Source organism: Coenobita brevimanus, chromosome 46 (genome assembly GCF_032717465.1).
Source record: "Coenobita brevimanus isolate Jiangsu-jjx chromosome 46, ASM3271746v2, whole genome shotgun sequence".
Taxonomy (NCBI): Eukaryota; Metazoa; Arthropoda; class Malacostraca; order Decapoda; family Coenobitidae; genus Coenobita; species Coenobita brevimanus.
In genome coordinates, this window is record NC_136999.1 from 56095026 (window position 1) to 56112721 (window position 17696).

Below are 17696 nucleotides of genomic sequence, written 5' to 3' on the forward strand. Positions count from 1 at the left end.
TGCATATTCTAACCTGGGGTGGATCATGGCCACTATCAATTTTTTCATCATTTCCTCATCCATATAATGAAATGCTACTCTTATGTTAGTCAAGAGTTTATAAGTCTCTCCAACTATCTTGTTAATGTGCTTTTCTGGTGACAAACTATCTTGGACCAGCACTCCCAAATCTTTCTCTTCTCTCCTTTTTGTGATTAATTCATTACCCAAAAAATAATTCAGTGATGGTCTCATGGTACTTTTACCCATTTCCAATATTTTACATTTCTTTACATTAAATTTCATTTCCCACGTCCGGCTCCAATCATGTATCCTATCCAAATCCTCCTGCAGTATTTTACAATCCTCCTCAACCTCTATCTTCCTCAAGATCTTTACATCATCAGCAAACAGACTTGCATAACTGTTCACTCCATCTACCATATCATTTACGTAAATCAGGAACATTACTGGCGCCAACACTGAGCCTTGAGGGACTCCACTTGTTACTTCCCTCCATCCAGACATCTTTTCCTTTATTACTGTCCTCATTTGTCTGTCTCTCAAAAAGTCTCTCATCCATTCCAGAAGTTTCCCCTTTAGTCCTCCTATATATTCTAGTTTCCACATTAGTCTCTTATGAGGTACCTTGTCAAAGGCCTTCTCTAAGTCTAAGCACACACAATCCACCCAACCATCTCTCTCCTGTACCACATCAATCGCTCTTGAGTAAAAGCTCAACAAGTTAGAAACACATGACCTTCCACTTCTGAATCCAAACTGACATTCAGCCAAAATATTCATCTCTTCCAGATATTTTATCCATCTGTCTTTCAGGATTCTCTCACACAATTTTGCGACCATGCTGGTTAGAGACACTGGTGTGTGTGTGTGTGTGTGTGTGTGTGTGGGGGGGGGGTATATACATACTGTATAGATATGATAACCAACCTGGGACAAATGTTAAGTGGACAGTGCGAAGGAACTTGTGACCATCCTTCTTGAGTCGCTTGATAGCTTCTAGATACTGTATACCAACACTTTTCATGTCCTGTGTTCCCCGCCCATATATATCACCATTCTCATCTTTATGTGCACTAAAAGGATCATACTTCCAGTGCTCCTGTAATAATATGCAACCAGTGAATACCATCATACAGTTCAATAAATCAAGAATAACTCCTGGTAGTTCATTTTACACAACACTACCTACATTTTGCAAGGTGTCCTGGGTCCACCTTCATATCAAAACCACTTGCATACTCACACTAAAACACTCATAATCATTTAAGTAAAAATTTTGAAGATGTAATTTAGACATTCTCTTTTCTTGTTTTCTTAATCCTACCTCTGTCCTTAAAAGAAAGAAAAAAAAAAGATAATGATAACTGACAGTAAATTAATGGACACACTATATTCAGTCCATTAAAACTTTGCTTAAAACTACTCTTTCTCAACCTAGAATGGTGAGGATGAACTTTAATATGATACCAGTACAGTTTTGTCTCACTCTGGTACAGTATGTACATGTTATGCTGCCCTTCTTGACATTCATTATAGCTAGTAATTCACAGTAAATTAAGAAACACTGCATATTACAGCTCCATTGCTACCTGTAAAGCTGATATGCCAGTTTATTCTGGTTTACATTATTGGTATTATTTGTATGTAAAAAGCTGTGACATTTCAAAACACATCCATGACTTATGATGACTGCCTCTACTGAGCTATGGGAAATTAATTTTGCTTTGTTTAATTATAAAGGTTCCAATAATGCTTTCATGTATCAGTCTTGGTAAACTAATGGCAGCTTCCCATACTGCTCAATCTCTGGCAACCTCAATGTTCAGTCCCTTATCCCAGAGGTCACACACTATGACTGTATCTCAAGTCTTTTTCGGTCTGCCTCTCGTAACCCTATCCTTAACGTTCAAACCTCTCATCCTCCACACCCGGCAGGCATCTTCCATCCTCTTCACAAGCCCAGACCATATCAATATATCCTTTCTCATCAGAAAACTAATACACTGAAATTCCAACCTTCCTCTCAGTTCTTCAAGTGCAGTCCTAACCCCCCAGATCTCTCTTTCAAGGACACAATACACATCTGTTTAATCATCATCTCTGTATGTTTGAGCCTAAGAAAATCCTTCTTTGCTCCCCAGCTCTCACTACTGTACAGCATTATATTCCTATGACATGCTGCATACAAGGACCTTTTAGGTGGAGGGAGAGCCCTCTCAATGTCAGGAGTGGCAACAGCTACCTGAACTTCTTCCAACTACTCCTTACCTACTCCCACTTAACATGTCCCCCAAATAATAAAACTCAACACATTGAGGAGACTCTCTGGCAAAATCAATCCTTTCTCGTCTCTGAATCTTTACATGCTCTCCAATACACACCACACACAAAATCAGCATTATTTTGCAGCCTACCGCTAATACCACTGTATCTCTTTTGCATTCACTTGTCATAAACACTGCACAAGATGGAAATACTTTCCACACCCTTGTAGTAAACTGCACATGGCCACATTCCTTCTGCTTTGACAGTGCTGCCACCAGCCCTTGATATCATCACTTTTGTTCTGTCCACATTTACTCTCAAACCCTGGTATCCCATTCCATCTCCATTTCTTAAATCTATTCTCTGTCTCCCTCTCAATCTCTGCAATCAAGTTATTAGCATACAACATCTCCCATGGTAGTCCAGTTCAAGGGTCACAGAGCTTCAAGTGCCATGATAAACAATAAGGTGATTAAGACTGACTCCTGATGCATGCCTCATTCTAGAGAAACTTGTCACTCAGATCTCCATTCACTCTCACCTGGGTGCAAGAACCCTTGTACACTGACATAATTACTCTAACCAGCCACTCCTCAATCCCAAGCTTTCTCATTGCCCACTTCACCACCCGCTAAATTATGATAATTAGGTGCACAAACTACAGTACTCTATAGACATGGGGTCTATTACTGGGTTTCTATTACTATTACTATTAATTTCAATTGCTCTCTATTATATTTCTATTATAATTACTTTAGTGGTCATCTATTACTATTACTATTACTTGGTCATCTATTAGTATTACTATTACTATTAATATATTTACGATAATGGTATTAATTAAACTGAAAATGGTTTTTATTTTCATTATAGTTGGGAGGCTGCTCCACTGAATGCACAAGTGTGTCTAGATCACCTGATGGCCTGTTGACCACTCTTCATTCTGCACGGTCTCCTGTGGTGTACCTGCAGCTTGGAGAGCAGCCAACAGGTAACCAAGGTGAGAAGGCTGTTTTTATTGATTATGATAAACGGTATTAAAGAAGTGTCTGTAATGGGAAAGTAATATACAATTATCTATTACTTTGCCTTCTATTACTATTACAATTACTATTACGAACTTGTGATCTATTAATATTACTATTACTATTACAGTACTTTGAAAACCCTGTAATAGTCTATTACTATTACTATTACATATTACTATTACCCCATGTCTGGTACTGTATATGGACGAGGACAAAAGGGTGAGGTCTGACCGGAAAGACTGGTACAACATCAGTGTGGGAGTTGAGAAGGAGGGATGGGAGGCAGGGGTCTTCTCCAGGCAATGTCATTATCACTGCTGGCTTCCCTGGCATACACTCCACCACCAGGAACTCTGCTCCAACATCCTTTGCTTGATCTTGTAGGAACTTGGTTGATGAGGCTGCCAGGGTACAATAAAATGAAATTAATGTAAGAGTAGCAGCACTGCAACAATTATTCAAAACATGTGACTGACAAGACAAAACAAAGCAATGGGTCAGTGCTGCTGCACTAACAGAATCCGAACCTTAGACAGAACTTTAAGCTCTGTTTTCCCCTTTGGTAATCACATGTTTTGGACATGTATGTCTGCACCTTAAAACGCAACACAAAACAGATCCCACTGCACCATAAAAAAAAAAAAAAAAAAAAAAAAAAAAAAAAAAAAAAAAACTAACCCTCCCTGAATCACACTATTTCTTTTGAAGCAGCTTCTGCAACCCAGTAATCAATGAAGCTGCAATGATCAGGTTCCATGTTACTGATCAGATAAAACTTACTGTGTTTCCTTTCCCAAACTGTCAAAATCCTGCATGTGTAAAGTACTGGCTCAATTTAGCGGTGATGGAGCACTTTTTTTTTTTTTTAATGCAACAGAAAAAGAAACAAAGACCAAGAGCCCTCAAACCATTCCTTAAAAAAAAAAAAAAAAAAAAAAAAAAAAAAAGACAAATAAGGATCCGTTCATTTCCAGATGCCTGGACACACTGTTTGAAAGACTGGAGATCATAGGAAGTAGGAAATACAGACAGAGGGAGACAGTTCCACAGTTGACCTGTTGCATAAATGAAAGACTGGGAGTAACAGTTAACTCTTGCATTAGAGAGCTGGACAGAAAAGGGATGAGAGTTTGTTGCTAGACGGGTGCGTAGCACCCGTCATAGAGGTGGAGGCATGCAAGCAGACAGTTCAGAGGAGCAGTGACCATTGAAGTAGCGATAGAAAAGAGATAAAGATGCAACAGTGTGACGAAGAGACAGAGATTGAAGGGAGCCAGTAAGAGGAGGAGAGTTGATGAGACGAAAAGTCTTTGACTCCACCCTATTGAGAAGAGCTGTGTGGGGAGCCTCCCCACATATGAGAGCTGTACTCTAAACAGGGACGTGTAAAACCCGCATATAAAGTCAACAACTGTGCAGGGGTAAAAAAGGTACGGAGTCGACTTAGCACACCTAATCTCTTGGAAGCAGATTTTACAAGAGATGCAATATGATCTATCCAAGATAAGGCCCGAGTGAATGAAACCCCAAGCATGTTCAAGGATGATGCAGGATTCAGCTGGATATTATTAAACATTAGTGGGTACTCCTGTGGAAGACTGTGTCTGATTGATAGGTGTAAAAACTGAGTTTTTGATGCATTAAAAACAACAAGATTATTTTTACCCCAGTCAGAGATATGAGCCAAGTCAGACATTAGGTGTGCCATAGCCTCATCCCTTGTCTGTTGAAGTAACTGCTGCAACGGATGTTGTAGGAACCGAATGGAAAGGTGAAGAGTGGAATCATCAGTGTATGAGTGGATAGGGTTAGATGTACAGCTTAGAAGGTCATTGATGAATAAAAGGAAGGGAGTTGGTGATAGGACAGAGCCCTGAGGAACACCACTGTTGATAGATCTAGGAGAAGAACGATGGCCGTCTACAACAGCAGCCACAGAACGACCAGAAAGGAAGCTAAGGATAGAAGGCACAGATAGAAGGATAGAAACAATAAGAGGGCAGTTTGGAAATTAAAGATTTATGCCAGATTTGAACAATAGCCTTTGAGATGTCAAGTGCAATGGCAAAGCTTTTGCCAAAGTCCCGAAAAGAGGATGACCAGGAGTCGAAAGGTAGGTGAGAAGATCGCCAGTGGAGAGTCATGATGGAACCCATACTGACGATCAGAAGGTAGGTTGTGATAGGAAAGATGCTTTAAAATTCTTCTGTTAAGAATTAACTTGAAAACCTTTGAGAGACATGATGTTAAAGCAACTAGACAATAGTTAGATGGCTGGGAATGGTCACCCTTCTTTGGGACTGGCTGAATGAGAGCAAACTTCCAGCAAGAAGGAAAGGAACAAGTTAACAGACAAATGCAAAAGAGTTTATCTAGGCAGGGTGTAAGCACAGAAGCACAGTTCTTGAGGACAATAGGACTCCATCAGGCCCATATGCCTTGTTAGTATTAAGGCCAGTGATGGCAGAAAATACATCAGCTGAAGAAATTTTAATGTCAGCCATGAGGAAATCAGAGGAGGGAAGTGATGGAGGAACAGCACTGGAATCGTCTAAGATGGAATTGGAGGAGAAAGTCTGAGTGAAGAGATCTGCTTTATCAGTAGAAGAAATAGCTACAGATCCATCAGAATAGAAAAGAGGAGGAAAGGATGATGAGGTAAGCTTGTCAGAAAGGTTTTTGGCAAGGTGCCAGAAGGAGCAGGAAGAATTCAAGTTGGAGAATTGAGAGCATTTAGTACGGATGCAATTATATCTAGCATAGCGAAGAACAGACTTAGCACGATTCTGGGCAGAAACATAAACAAGATGTGATTCAGGGGTGGGTTGGCTCTGGTACTTTTTATAGGCCCTCTCCTTGTTGCGGACAGCATTAGAACAAGTGTGATTCAACCAAGGTTTTCTTGCATTAGTCAAAGGATATGAGAAGGGAATGTATGCTTCCATGCCCAAGAGAATAACCTCCGTAATACGCAATCCACATTCAGATGGTGCCTGGCCATGAAAGCAATAATCATTCCAAGGAAAATCAAAGAAGTACTGCCTGAGGGCCTCCCAATCCGCAGCTCCAAAGTGCCACAGTCAACGTTTCTTTGGAGGGTCCACAGGCCGTACCAGAGCAACTGGACAGGTCAAGGTAATAAGGTTGTGACTGGGGAGCCCAATGGAGAGAAAAGATTAACAGTGTATGCAGAAGGATTAGTTGTAAGGAAGAGGTCAAGTATGTTGGAGCTCTCTCCAAGGCAGTCAGGAATACAGGTAGGGTGCTGTACAAGCTGCTCTAGGTCATTAAGGACAGAAAAGATGTAGGCTTGTTCACCAGATGGATCTGGGAAAGGAGAGGAGAGCCAAAGGTGGTGGTGAACATTGAAATCACCTAGAATGGAGATTTCAGAGAAAGGAGAAATGGATAGAATGTGTTCCATCGTAGAAGATAGTCGAAGAATTTTTGACAGTCAGTAGAATTAGGGAATAAGTAAATGGTGCAGATATATTTAGTCAGAGAATGACAAGAAAACTGAAGACAGTGAGTAGAGAGTTGTGAAGAATCAAGTTCAGGAATGCGAGAGCAAGATAAATCATTGCGTACATACACACAACAGCCACCTTTGGCTTTGAAATAAGTATAGAGAAAGTAGGAAGAAACAGATAAGGGTTTGCTGTCAGTTGCCTCAGACAGCTGAGTCTCTGACAAGAAGAGAAGGTGAGGTTTAGGGGAGGAGAGGTGGTGTTCGACAGAGAGAAAGTTAGAGGAAAGGCCACGAATGTTGCAGAAATGAAGAAGTGAGTCAGACAGTGGTTTCAGGCATCTCTTTGACTCATCACCGCGAGAGGGGACGGATGGTGGGGGCATTTATGGTCACCCCCCAGGGACTCTGAGGCCTGATTTACTAAAGCCATTTTTCTTTTTTAATTTTGAAAAGGAAGTGTAGTGTGTACAGTGCATGTAGTTTGGTGCTGACAGATAGACAAACTTGTATTGGAGAGCATGCTGGCCTACTCTCTGTGTTACTGAAACATTGAAAAAGTTCAGCAAAGGAGGATGGTCAGGAACTGTTTCTAAGGGCTGATGAAACAGGAGCTCCAGCTCTACCTGTCATCAGCTTTCCATCCACCTTGGCAGTACTGCCCTGCTCGACTGGTGCTACAGTCTGGCCACAGTAGTAGTCAGACCTACTCCACAATAAAGGATACCAAAAAGCTTGGGGTACATTCAGGCTGCTTTTAAGCAATGAATCTTGGAATGTAAACAGTCCTAACCCTAGTGACGCAAGCTTGGCTATTTCCTTTCACATGTGACATGCTGGCATTGCCTACTCAGAGTCCTCCCCTTTGGTCCCTTCCTCTGGTTAGGATACCAATCCTACTTCCCAGGATTTACTACCATCCCCTAATCTTGTTTTGCTGGTGGTATCCAGTGGGCTCACTATGGTCCCTATGTCCAACTCTCTCCATGGTCCTCTCACTACTGCCTTATTCTCCATCAGACTGATTTGTTGTTTCCTGATATTTACCTTTGCCTTTTTGCCAAACTTGACCCCTCTCCTGTCTGCATGAAAATGGCCATCACCCTCTCTGTTGATTTATATGCTGGGATGCTCACTCTGTGCTGAATAAGACACTGGAGTTATAAGTTGGTAGATGTGAACCATTTTCCTGGGTTTGTTCCTTCCTGCCTTCCTCCTCCGTCTTTCTTTCCTTCTTTCTTTTCTCTTCCTTCTGTCAATGGGTGACTTTACACTGAGTGACATGCCAAATGGCTTCTTATTCACCAGAAAACCACTTACTACACTGGGTGGTAACCACACAACCAAGCTATAGCACCTCGTGGTTCAGGGAGTAATTAAGGCACTCCAGCCAGATTGAGCCTGTGTAGGTTTATATCCAAGGGATGGTTGGGGTTCACTGCTCATGCAATGCCACTCAAGGATGAGTGAGGCTGGTCACTCTCATCTTAAATGTCAGGACAACCTTACCTAGCCCTGGACTTCTACACTTCTTATGAGGCAACACAGGATCAAAAAAAAAAAAATGCTGGTCTTTGCAAGACCTGGCTCTTCTGAGCTCTATGTGTCCTTGGGATATCACATTTTTCATGCAGGCCATCAGGACATTGGTGGTGGTCTGGTGATCTTGGTGCAGGATGAAATAATTTGTTTGGAGCTTTATCATTTTCACCCTCACCAGACTGTCATGAACTCCACTGACTTTGCCTTTGCCTTTCTGCATGTTGAGTCATGATGGTGGTGCATTACAACCCTTGGTGTCATGTGACCTTAGAGGAACACCTCTACAACCAGGACAAGCTGCAGCTTTTCTGCTTCCTCACTGGAGACTTAATGCTCATCATCTTCATAAGGATCCTCAAGTTTCTTGTGGTATCATAAATGGGTCAAGTAGATAGGTCTGTCACTTCTTCCTAAAATGTGCATTTTAGCTTACTGTACCCCTGTTGGCTTGTACACTAATTTAATTCTTAACACTGATCATCCCTCCACTCTCAACCTGTGCCTGGGAAACCATCTCTTTCGGGAGTGTCATTTTGACTGGGTCATGGTTTGGGAGTGATCACTCTTCTTTGTCAATGATGCCCATGGTCTCTCCCCTTCAGCCTCTCACACTTCATGTCCCTATTGGCAGCTTGCCAGGGATTGATGGTTTACCTTTTGCAAAGTTCATGGTGATCCTCCCAGCCAGATGGCAGTGCTACAGATGGTCAGGCAGATGTCCTCTCATCCTCCCTCGTTGCAGTTAGTGACTTTTTCAGCTCATGTGAGGGACAGTGTGACCTGCCCAATTGTCCCGTGGTGGTTCAGTGACTGCATAAGAGTAGTTAGGGCCAGGCATTCTGCATAGAATGTCTAGCAGCATCATTGCTATCTACTCATCAGGGCCCATCACTGACACACTGCAAGCACACCCTCCAGATTGCAACATGCTCTGCCTGTTTGATATTTTTGTCCTCTTTGTCTCTTCTCCAGCTCTACCTCCCAGACCTCGAAGATATCCATTCCAGGGGTGAGTTTTCTGCCTCATCCTTCCGTTCCTTGATATGGGATGTAGCTGCTCTTGTCACCCTTCTGAATAAAGCTAATTTCCTCACCATGTTCTTCCAGTCCCACCTGGAAATCCCTACCTCACTCACTGAGTTTGCTTGTCTCCAGCAGGGGGTTGTGGATTGCACCTCTTCCCCTCCACCAGAGGGGTCATTTTTGGCTTTCACAAGTTTGACCTTCACCTTGCCCAAGGGCCCTGTGATGTGGCAAACCTGTAATCAGCCAATCAAGTTCCTCAGGTGCCACCTGCCCTCACTCTTTCACAAAGCTCTCTTCAATCCAACATATACAATGCCAGATGACTCTTACAGGGTTTTCCTGTTCCAAGGAAAACTCTTCTCCCTCCCTTTCCCAAGCTTAGGAAGGACCATATCCTGTTCTCCTCCCTCAGGCCTATCATATTACAGTAATCACTCTAATATCCGGACGCCCAATAACTGAACATCCCCACTACCCGGACCTTATTGTCCTGGGATCAAACATTCCCAAAATGGTCCGAAAATCCAAAAAAACGGGAAAAAAAATCGATTTTTTGCCGTCCGTAATATGAACTTGCCACGCGCGCCGCGTGAGAGCATTGTTTTGGTTCGTCATTCCTCCGACGTCCGATAGAGCGCCGCTGCATCCTCCCCACTTCCCGCCTGTCTCTCACCACGACAAGACTTACGCTGTTCGCCATGGCTGCCCACGTGCTCGCTTTTGTGGTGGTGCCGTACTTGCTGCAAGGCCTCCTGCTGCTCTCTGCCCTACTCTTAGTGTGTGTGATGATGGCCCCGCCTCCTGAGAAAAGGAAGAGAGTGGTGTTGACTCTGGAGAAGAAACGGGAGATACTGGAGAAGGTTGATGTGGGTTGGTCTTCCTCACGCATTCTCCGCGAGTTCAACCTGGCCCGGTCGACTTTGTTCGATATCAAGCGTTCCCGAGACAAGCTCATGCAGTACACGGCTGACTTCTCGTCGAGAAGCAAACGCAACGTGGAGAGGAAGGTTATGTTTACCCCCAAGTATGCAGAGATCGACCGCTCCACGTTGATTTGGTATCGACAGCAACGTGCAGCTGGTGTGATGGTACGTGGAACGGAGCTGAAGGCTGCTGCTGAGAAGTTTGCAAGGCTTCACGACGCCCTTGACTTCAAGGCATCCGAGGGTTGACTCTTCGCGTTCAAGTTACGACATGGCCTTACTAACCGTAAAGCACATGGCGAAGCATTGGACGCTAACGAGGATGGAGTGGATGAGTTTCGGCACAAGGTGAAAGGCTTGATCGACAGGGAGGGCCTCACTCTCGGTCAAGTCTATAACGCTGACGAAACTGGCCTATTCTATCGCTCGGTGCCAACGAACACTCTGGCCGATGAGATGGAGAAGCGTGTACCTGGCCGCAAGCTTTCTAAGGAACGGATATCTGCTTTGTGTTGTGCCAATGCTAACGGCATGCACCGGCTTAAGCCCGTTATTGTTGGCCGTGCAAAGCAGCCTCGGTGCCTTCGTGGGGTGATGGATGTCCTTCCTGTCGTATGGTACCATTCTTTGAAAGCATGGTTCACAGCTGTGATTTTCAAAGACTGGTTTCACCATCACTTCGTCAAGGAGGTCATACATTACCAGACGAAGACACTGGGAATTCCTCGCGACCAGGTAAAGTCTCTCCTTCTCCTCGACAATGCACCTGCCCACCCGTGCGACAAGGACTTGGTTGCTGAAAATGGCCGTATTAGGTGCATGTTTCTGCCACCTAATACGACTGCTCTCATTCAACCAATGGACCAAGGAGTGGTCGTGGCAACAAAGCGCCTGTACCGTCGGAAGTTCCTGGACGAGGTGATGGTTGTTCTCGAGGACGAGGACGAGCGCAGGGAAGGACGTGGCACTCGAGGCAAGCGGACTTTGGAAAACCTTCACCGCTACAACATCAAGTCTGCGCTGTACAACTGGGCTAGTGCATGGAAGGAAGTCCCTGTGAAAACTCTTGAAAATGGTTGGTCTCGTCTGCTTCTCGGAACAGATGTGGAGTACGATTTCCTAGGGTTTGACGTGGATGACTTCCATGCACGGCTACGTACGCACGGCGACGATGTTGATGTGGACGATGTTCGTGAGTGGTTGGACGACGACGAGGGCGATTCTGGGTATCAGACGTTGTCTGATATCGAGATCGCGTCTTCGGTTGCTGGTGTCAGTCCCGAACTTGAAGATTCCGACGACTAAGGCGATGATGATGCAGACTCCGCTCAGCAGGACACTACTCCAGCCATCCCCAAGCTGAGCGCACTCCGGGAACATCTAGAGTTCGTCCTAGACTACCTGGAACACCCGGACTGCGACAGGGAGATGGGGCCCTTGGGACTCGTGGAGGAAGTGCGTGCTTTCCGGCAGCGCATCATCAATCGCCAGAATCGTCGGTCCTTGCGTCAGTCAACGATTGACAGTTTTTTCAGGCCCGTGACCCCCGCTGTGCCAAGCCCTGGTTCCACTCCGTTGCCTCCCCAAGACAGGCCCTCATGCTCCGAGCCACAGCCCAGCACATCAGCTACAGTGGAGTCACCGCTCGACGTGAGTTTGCGGCTGTCTTCAGAGTCTTCTGTAGTCGGTACGCCATCACCACGACCCACCGATGCACCCCTTGGACGCCTGCCAGTGATACTCTCGGGCTCTGACAGTGAATAAACAGCAAGAACTTCTCCACTAGACCACACGGGAATTTTGAGTGTTGTGCAGTGAAAAAAACGGTGTGTTGTGTTAAGGTTTTCAAGTTGGGAGAAAAGACTAAGTAGAAAAGAAATTTAACGTAACTAACCTTCTTTGTTTTGGCTTTGGAAAATTAAAAAAACTGGGGAAAAGTTAATGTGCAACATTTAAATTAAACTGGAACATTATTTGGACTAAAGTGAACACTGTGAAAAGAACGGACTTCTGTGTGTTAGTGACTAAGTTCAGTGCAAGACTTCAGGAAGAGTGTAGTGCAAGTGCTTCAGGAAATTGTTCTTACTGTCAGAGTCCGAGAGGAGGTGGTTATTCATCGAGGTGGCCAGGGACTTGCTGTAAGTAGCCAGAATGTTTCATGTTGTACTATTTTCCATACTATATTTACCAGAATGTTTCATATTGTATTTTTTTCCATACTATACTTACCAGAAAGTGTCATACTGTACTTCTTTCCATACTAAACTTACCTCATGCATGTGCAGTAGGAATATGTTTTTCAGAGTTCGGTTAGGTTCGGTTAGGTTAGGTTCGGTTAGAGTCCATAAGTACCAGAATGTTTATTAATGTATGAACATACTTCTAAACCCACATTTTATGTTTCTTTTGCATTTATTTCAGTCATTTATGTGCCTTATTGGTGTGATTTGGGTGTTAAATAGGTGCTATGCATGTCCGGAGGGAGTTGTATAGGTGTTTCTCTGAGTTAGGGTCCGTAAGTACAAGTCCATAAGCTGGGGCCCAATATCCGGACGAAACCAATATCCGAACCTACCGATGGCTCTATTGATCCGGATATTGGAGGGGTTACTACTTTCTTCCTCTACGTATTCATGTGTATTCATTTCTAGTTCTTTTATATTCTTCCTTTGTTCTGTTGTTACCTCTCTTTCTCCAATTGTTCCTTGCCATGTCTCTCTCTTTTTTTGCTATCATACACCTTCTATTAAACCACTCCTTTATCCTGTGAAAGAGAGAGAGATTGTTCAGGTGCTTGAGGATGCAAAAGTGGATATATGTGGATTGACTGAAACTAAATGGCAAGGTGAAAAGGTGAGAGAATGGGAATATGGTTTAGGTATATGTGCGGGAGTCAATGAGAATGAGAGGGCAAGAGAGGGAGTATGTCTGATGATAAGCAAGAAGAGGAAGGAGAATATAAGAGAGTATGGAACAGTGGGTGCAAGGATTGTATGGGTGAGGATGAAAGTAGGTATACAAGTGTGGGCAATTGTATGTATGTAGGCCCCGACACAGGATCGAGTGGCAAGAGTGAAAGATGAGTTTTGGGGTGAGAGTAGAAGCATGTATGAATCTGAGAGGAGCGAGAGAGTGCTGTTGATTGGAGACATGAATGGCAAAGTTGGGAATGTACAAGTGGATGGAGTGGTTGGTCAGTGGGGTGTGCCAGCTGAAGTAGATGGGAATGGTAGTGCTTTGGTGGACATCTGTGCTTGTAAGGGGTTGGCAATAGCCAACACCTACTTTTGTCATAAGATGATCCACCGGTATACATGGAGAGTAATGAGGAGGATGGATGGTGAACCTGTTGAATGAAAGGCAATGATAGACTACGTGTGTGTGGATGAACGAATGAGAAGACAAGTGGTGGATGCAAGAGTGTGGAGAGGGAGGGGGGAATGGAGTCTCGGACCATCACTTAGTGATGGCCAAGGTAGAGCTGCAAAGAAAGTGGTTGAGGAGACGAAGGGGAAGACAGGAGGACACAGCTCCTATGAGAAGAGTGGAGAAATTGCAAGATAGTGAGAGAATGAGTGAGTATAAGAGCATTGTGGAAGAATGATTGGGAAGGTATGAGCTAGAGCAGATGGAAGGGGTGGAAGACGTATGTAAGATATTCACGGAAGAGATAGGCGCAGCGTGTGAGGCGGTTTGTGGAGTCAGGAGGAGATGCAAGGGTGTGCAAGGGACAGCATGGTGGAATGATGAGGTGAAACAAGCTGTGGAACAAAAGAAGAAGGCATATAGTGAATGGTTAGCGAGTAGAGGTAGGGGAGAAGATGAGAGAGAGAAGAGAGAGGTATATGTGAGCAGGAGAAGGGAGGTTAAGAGACTGGTGAAGGAGAGTAAGATGAAAGTGGATGAGAAGTTTGGGAGGAATCTAAGTGTGAAATGGAGGGAGAGTAAGAAATTGTTTTGGATGGAGGTAAAGAAAGTAAGGCAGTGTGAAAGGGGAAATAGTAGGGGAGTGAAAGATAGGATTAATAGATTGTTGGTGGAGAAGAGAGAGAAATTGAGGAGATGGAAAGAGCACTTTGAGGATTTGTTGAATGTAGAGAGTGAGAGCAGTGCGAGTATAAGTGGTTGGGGAATGGCTGGGAGAAGAAGAGATGAGAGGAGGGAGGAAGAGATCAGTAGGGCGGAAGTGGTGGAAGCAATGAAGAAGATTAAATTGTGAAAGGCCCCAGGAATTGATGAAGTGTGTGGTGAAATGCTTAGGTATGGGGGTGACATTGTTGTTGAGTGGATATGGAAATTGTGTAGATTGGCTTGGAAAGAGGGAAGGGTTCCAGAGGACTGGAAATCAGGTATAATTGCTCCTTTATACAAAGGAAAAGCGGAGAGAGAAGTATGTGGTAACCATAGTGGTATTTGCCTTCTTAGTGTGACTGATACAATATATGGTAGAATACTCATTGACAGGGTTAGGCATATGACAGAGGAGCTAGTTGGAGAAGATCAAGGGGGATTTAGAAAGGGAAAAGGGTGTGTAGATCAGATATTTGTTCTAAGATGTTTAGTGGAGAAGTATCTAGAGAAGGGAAGGAAAGTGTATGCTGCCTTCATGTACTTGGAGAAAGCTTATGACAGAATAGATAGGCAAGGTATGTGGCAGATATTAAGAATATATGGAGTGGAGGGGAAATTGTTGAGTGCTGTGAGGAGTATGTACGAGGGAGCTAGGGCTACGGTGCGAGTGGATGGTGAGCTGAGTGAGTTCTTTGATCTCAATGTGGGACTGAAACAGGGTTGTGTGATGTCTCCATGGCTGTTTAATATATACATGGATGGGGTTGTAAAGGAGGTGCAAGGTAGGGCAGTGGATGTGGGGGTGGCTCTAATGAATGAGGGTGAGATTTGGAAGATTCCAGTGTTGCTGTTTGCTGATGATACAGTATTGTTGAGTGAAGATGAATGGGAGTTGCAAGGTTTGGTGAATGAATTTGGGACAGTGTGTAGGAGGAGGAAGCTGAAAGTTAATGTAAACAAAAGTAAAGTTATGGTGTTTAAGTGGAATGAAGTCACAGAATGTACAGTGAGGTTGGATGGTGAGGATATGGAGAATGTGAGTGCATTCAAGTACTTGGGTAGTGTGATGAGTAAGGATGGAATTTTGGGGGATGAAGTGCGTGAAAGGGTACAGCAGGGAAGGAAGGTTGTTGGTACACTGAAAGCAGTGATGAGAAATAGAGAGGTGAGTATGGAAGTTAAGAAGTCACTGGATGATAGTATTGTGATCCCTACCCTGACGTATGGAAGCGAGGCATGGACCTTGCAAGAGGGGAACAAGTCAAGAGTGAGAGCAATGGAAATGAGTTACTTGAGAGGAGCATGTGGAGTGACGTGGAGGGACAGGTTGACAAATGAAGAAGTGAAGGAACGTTGTGGGGTGGATGAGGATGTGGTTGAGAAGATTAGGAGAAATACACTGAGGTGGTTTGGACATGTGAAGAGAATGGAGAATGAAAGACCGACTAAGAGGGTGTATGTAGGTGAGGTGGAGGGAGGGAGAGGGAGGGGTAGACTGAGGATGAGGTGGAGGGATGGAGTAGAGAGGTATAAGAGGGAGGGGGGGTGAGTTGGGGGGAGGGTAGTCAAATGGTGGGTGACAGAGCGACTTGGAGGCGTTTTGTCTGCAGCCACCCTTTGTGGGATTAGGGCGTCGGGCTATAGATAAATAGATAGATTTTTCCTGTGTGTGTGTGTGTGTGTGTGTGTGTGTAATTCACCTGGTCGGTCAGGATCACTTGATGGTCGTGATCGTCAGCTTTTACCCTCCCGGAAGGGAGCTGAGAGCTCATATAGTCCGATCTAAGGGCAAGGCTGTGACCTTCACACACTCACACACCTGTCCCCTTACTCAAGGGGGACAGTAACCACCCACTTCGTCAGTGAAACTTTTTCGCAACCTGAGCGAGGCGCGAACTCCCGTCTACCAGATGGCAAGCGAGAGCGTTACCACTGCACCAGCGAGCGGTGTGTGTGTGTGTGTGTGTGTGTGTGTGTGTGTAAGTATTGGTTGGAAGGTGGGTGAATGTGGTTTGCATAGGGCAAAAAGAAGTGTGTGGTAATCACAGAGGCATTTGTCTTCTTCGTGTAATAGGAAAAGTATATGGTGGGATACTTACTGACTGATTTAGGGAAATAACGGAGGAATTAGCTGGTGAAGAACAGGGAGGTTTTAGGAACAGAAGAGGCTGTGTTGATCAGATGTTCATTCTTAGGTCTTCAGTGGAAAAGTTTCTAGAGAAGGGAAAGAAGTTGTATGTGGCCTTCACGGATTTGGAGAAAGCATATGACAGGGTGGATAGACAAGGAATGTAAAAAATATAAATATATGGAGAAAATGGGAAGTTGCTGAATGCCATGAAGAGTATGTATGAGGGTGCTAATGCTGCAGTGTGTGTGGATAGTGAACTGAGTGAATTTTCCAATTTGAATGTTGGATTGAAACAGGGATGTGTCATGTCTCCATGGTTGTTCAATCTGTATATGGATGAGGCTATAAAAGAGATTCATGGTAGGTTAGTGGATGTTGGAGTGGCTTTAATGAGAGAGGGCAACCTTTGGAAGCTCCCTGTACTGTTGTTTGCAGCTGACACTTTGTTATGTGAAGATGAAGGGGAACTGCAAGGCTTGGTGAATGAATCTGGAAGAGTGTGTAAGAAACAGAATCTAAAAGTGAAAGTAGGGATGAGTAAAGTCACAGTCTTTGAGAGAAATGAAGTCACTGGATGTACACTGATGGATGAGGAGGAAATGGAAAATGTAAGAACATTTAAGTACTTGGGTAGTGTGATGAGTAAGAATGGAAGTTTGGTGGGTGAAGTGCTTTAAAGGGTACAACAAGGAAGAAAGGTTGCTGGTTCTTTGAAAGCAGTGATAAGAAGCAGGGAAGTGAGCATGGAAGTACAAAAGTTGTTGCATGACAGTATTGTTATACCAACTCCAATGTATAGAAGTGAAGCCTGGACCTTGTTGGAAGGACACAAGTCAAGAGTGGGAGCAGTGGAAACGAATTATCTGCCAGGAGCACGTGGAGTTACATGGAGAGACAGACTGACAAAATTAATGAGGATGCAGAGGAGCATTGTGGTGTGGATGTAGATGTGACAGAAAGCATTATGAGAAATACACTGAGGTGGTTTCACAATGTGGAGAAGATGGAGAACAAGAGCCTAACAAAGACAGTGTATGTGAGTGAAGTGGAGGGAGGGGGAGGCCAAGGATGAGATGGAGGGATGGAGTGGAGAGGTATATGAGAGAGGGGGTGTGTGAGCTGGGGGCATGGCAGTGAAATGGCAGAGGACTGGGTGACATGGAGGCAACTTGCTTGTGGCCACCCCTTACGGGATCAAGGCATCTGGCAAGAGACAGATAGATAGATAGATAGATAGAAAT

At 44.3% G+C, this 17696-nt stretch overlaps 1 protein-coding gene across 1 annotated transcript in view; it reads right to left on the bottom strand.

Annotated features, from left to right (window-relative positions):
- Positions 1-17696, bottom strand: part of LOC145398645 (aminoacylase-1A-like) — a 66312-nt gene that overhangs the window by 39989 nt on the left and 8627 nt on the right. The window contains exons 2-3 of the mRNA XM_080271450.1: positions 3528-3697; positions 931-1102 (exon numbers count right to left, since the gene is read on the bottom strand). Of these exons, the coding sequence (XP_080127576.1) occupies positions 931-1102; positions 3528-3697 (342 nt within the window). The remainder of the gene's footprint in view (positions 1-930; positions 1103-3527; positions 3698-17696) is intronic.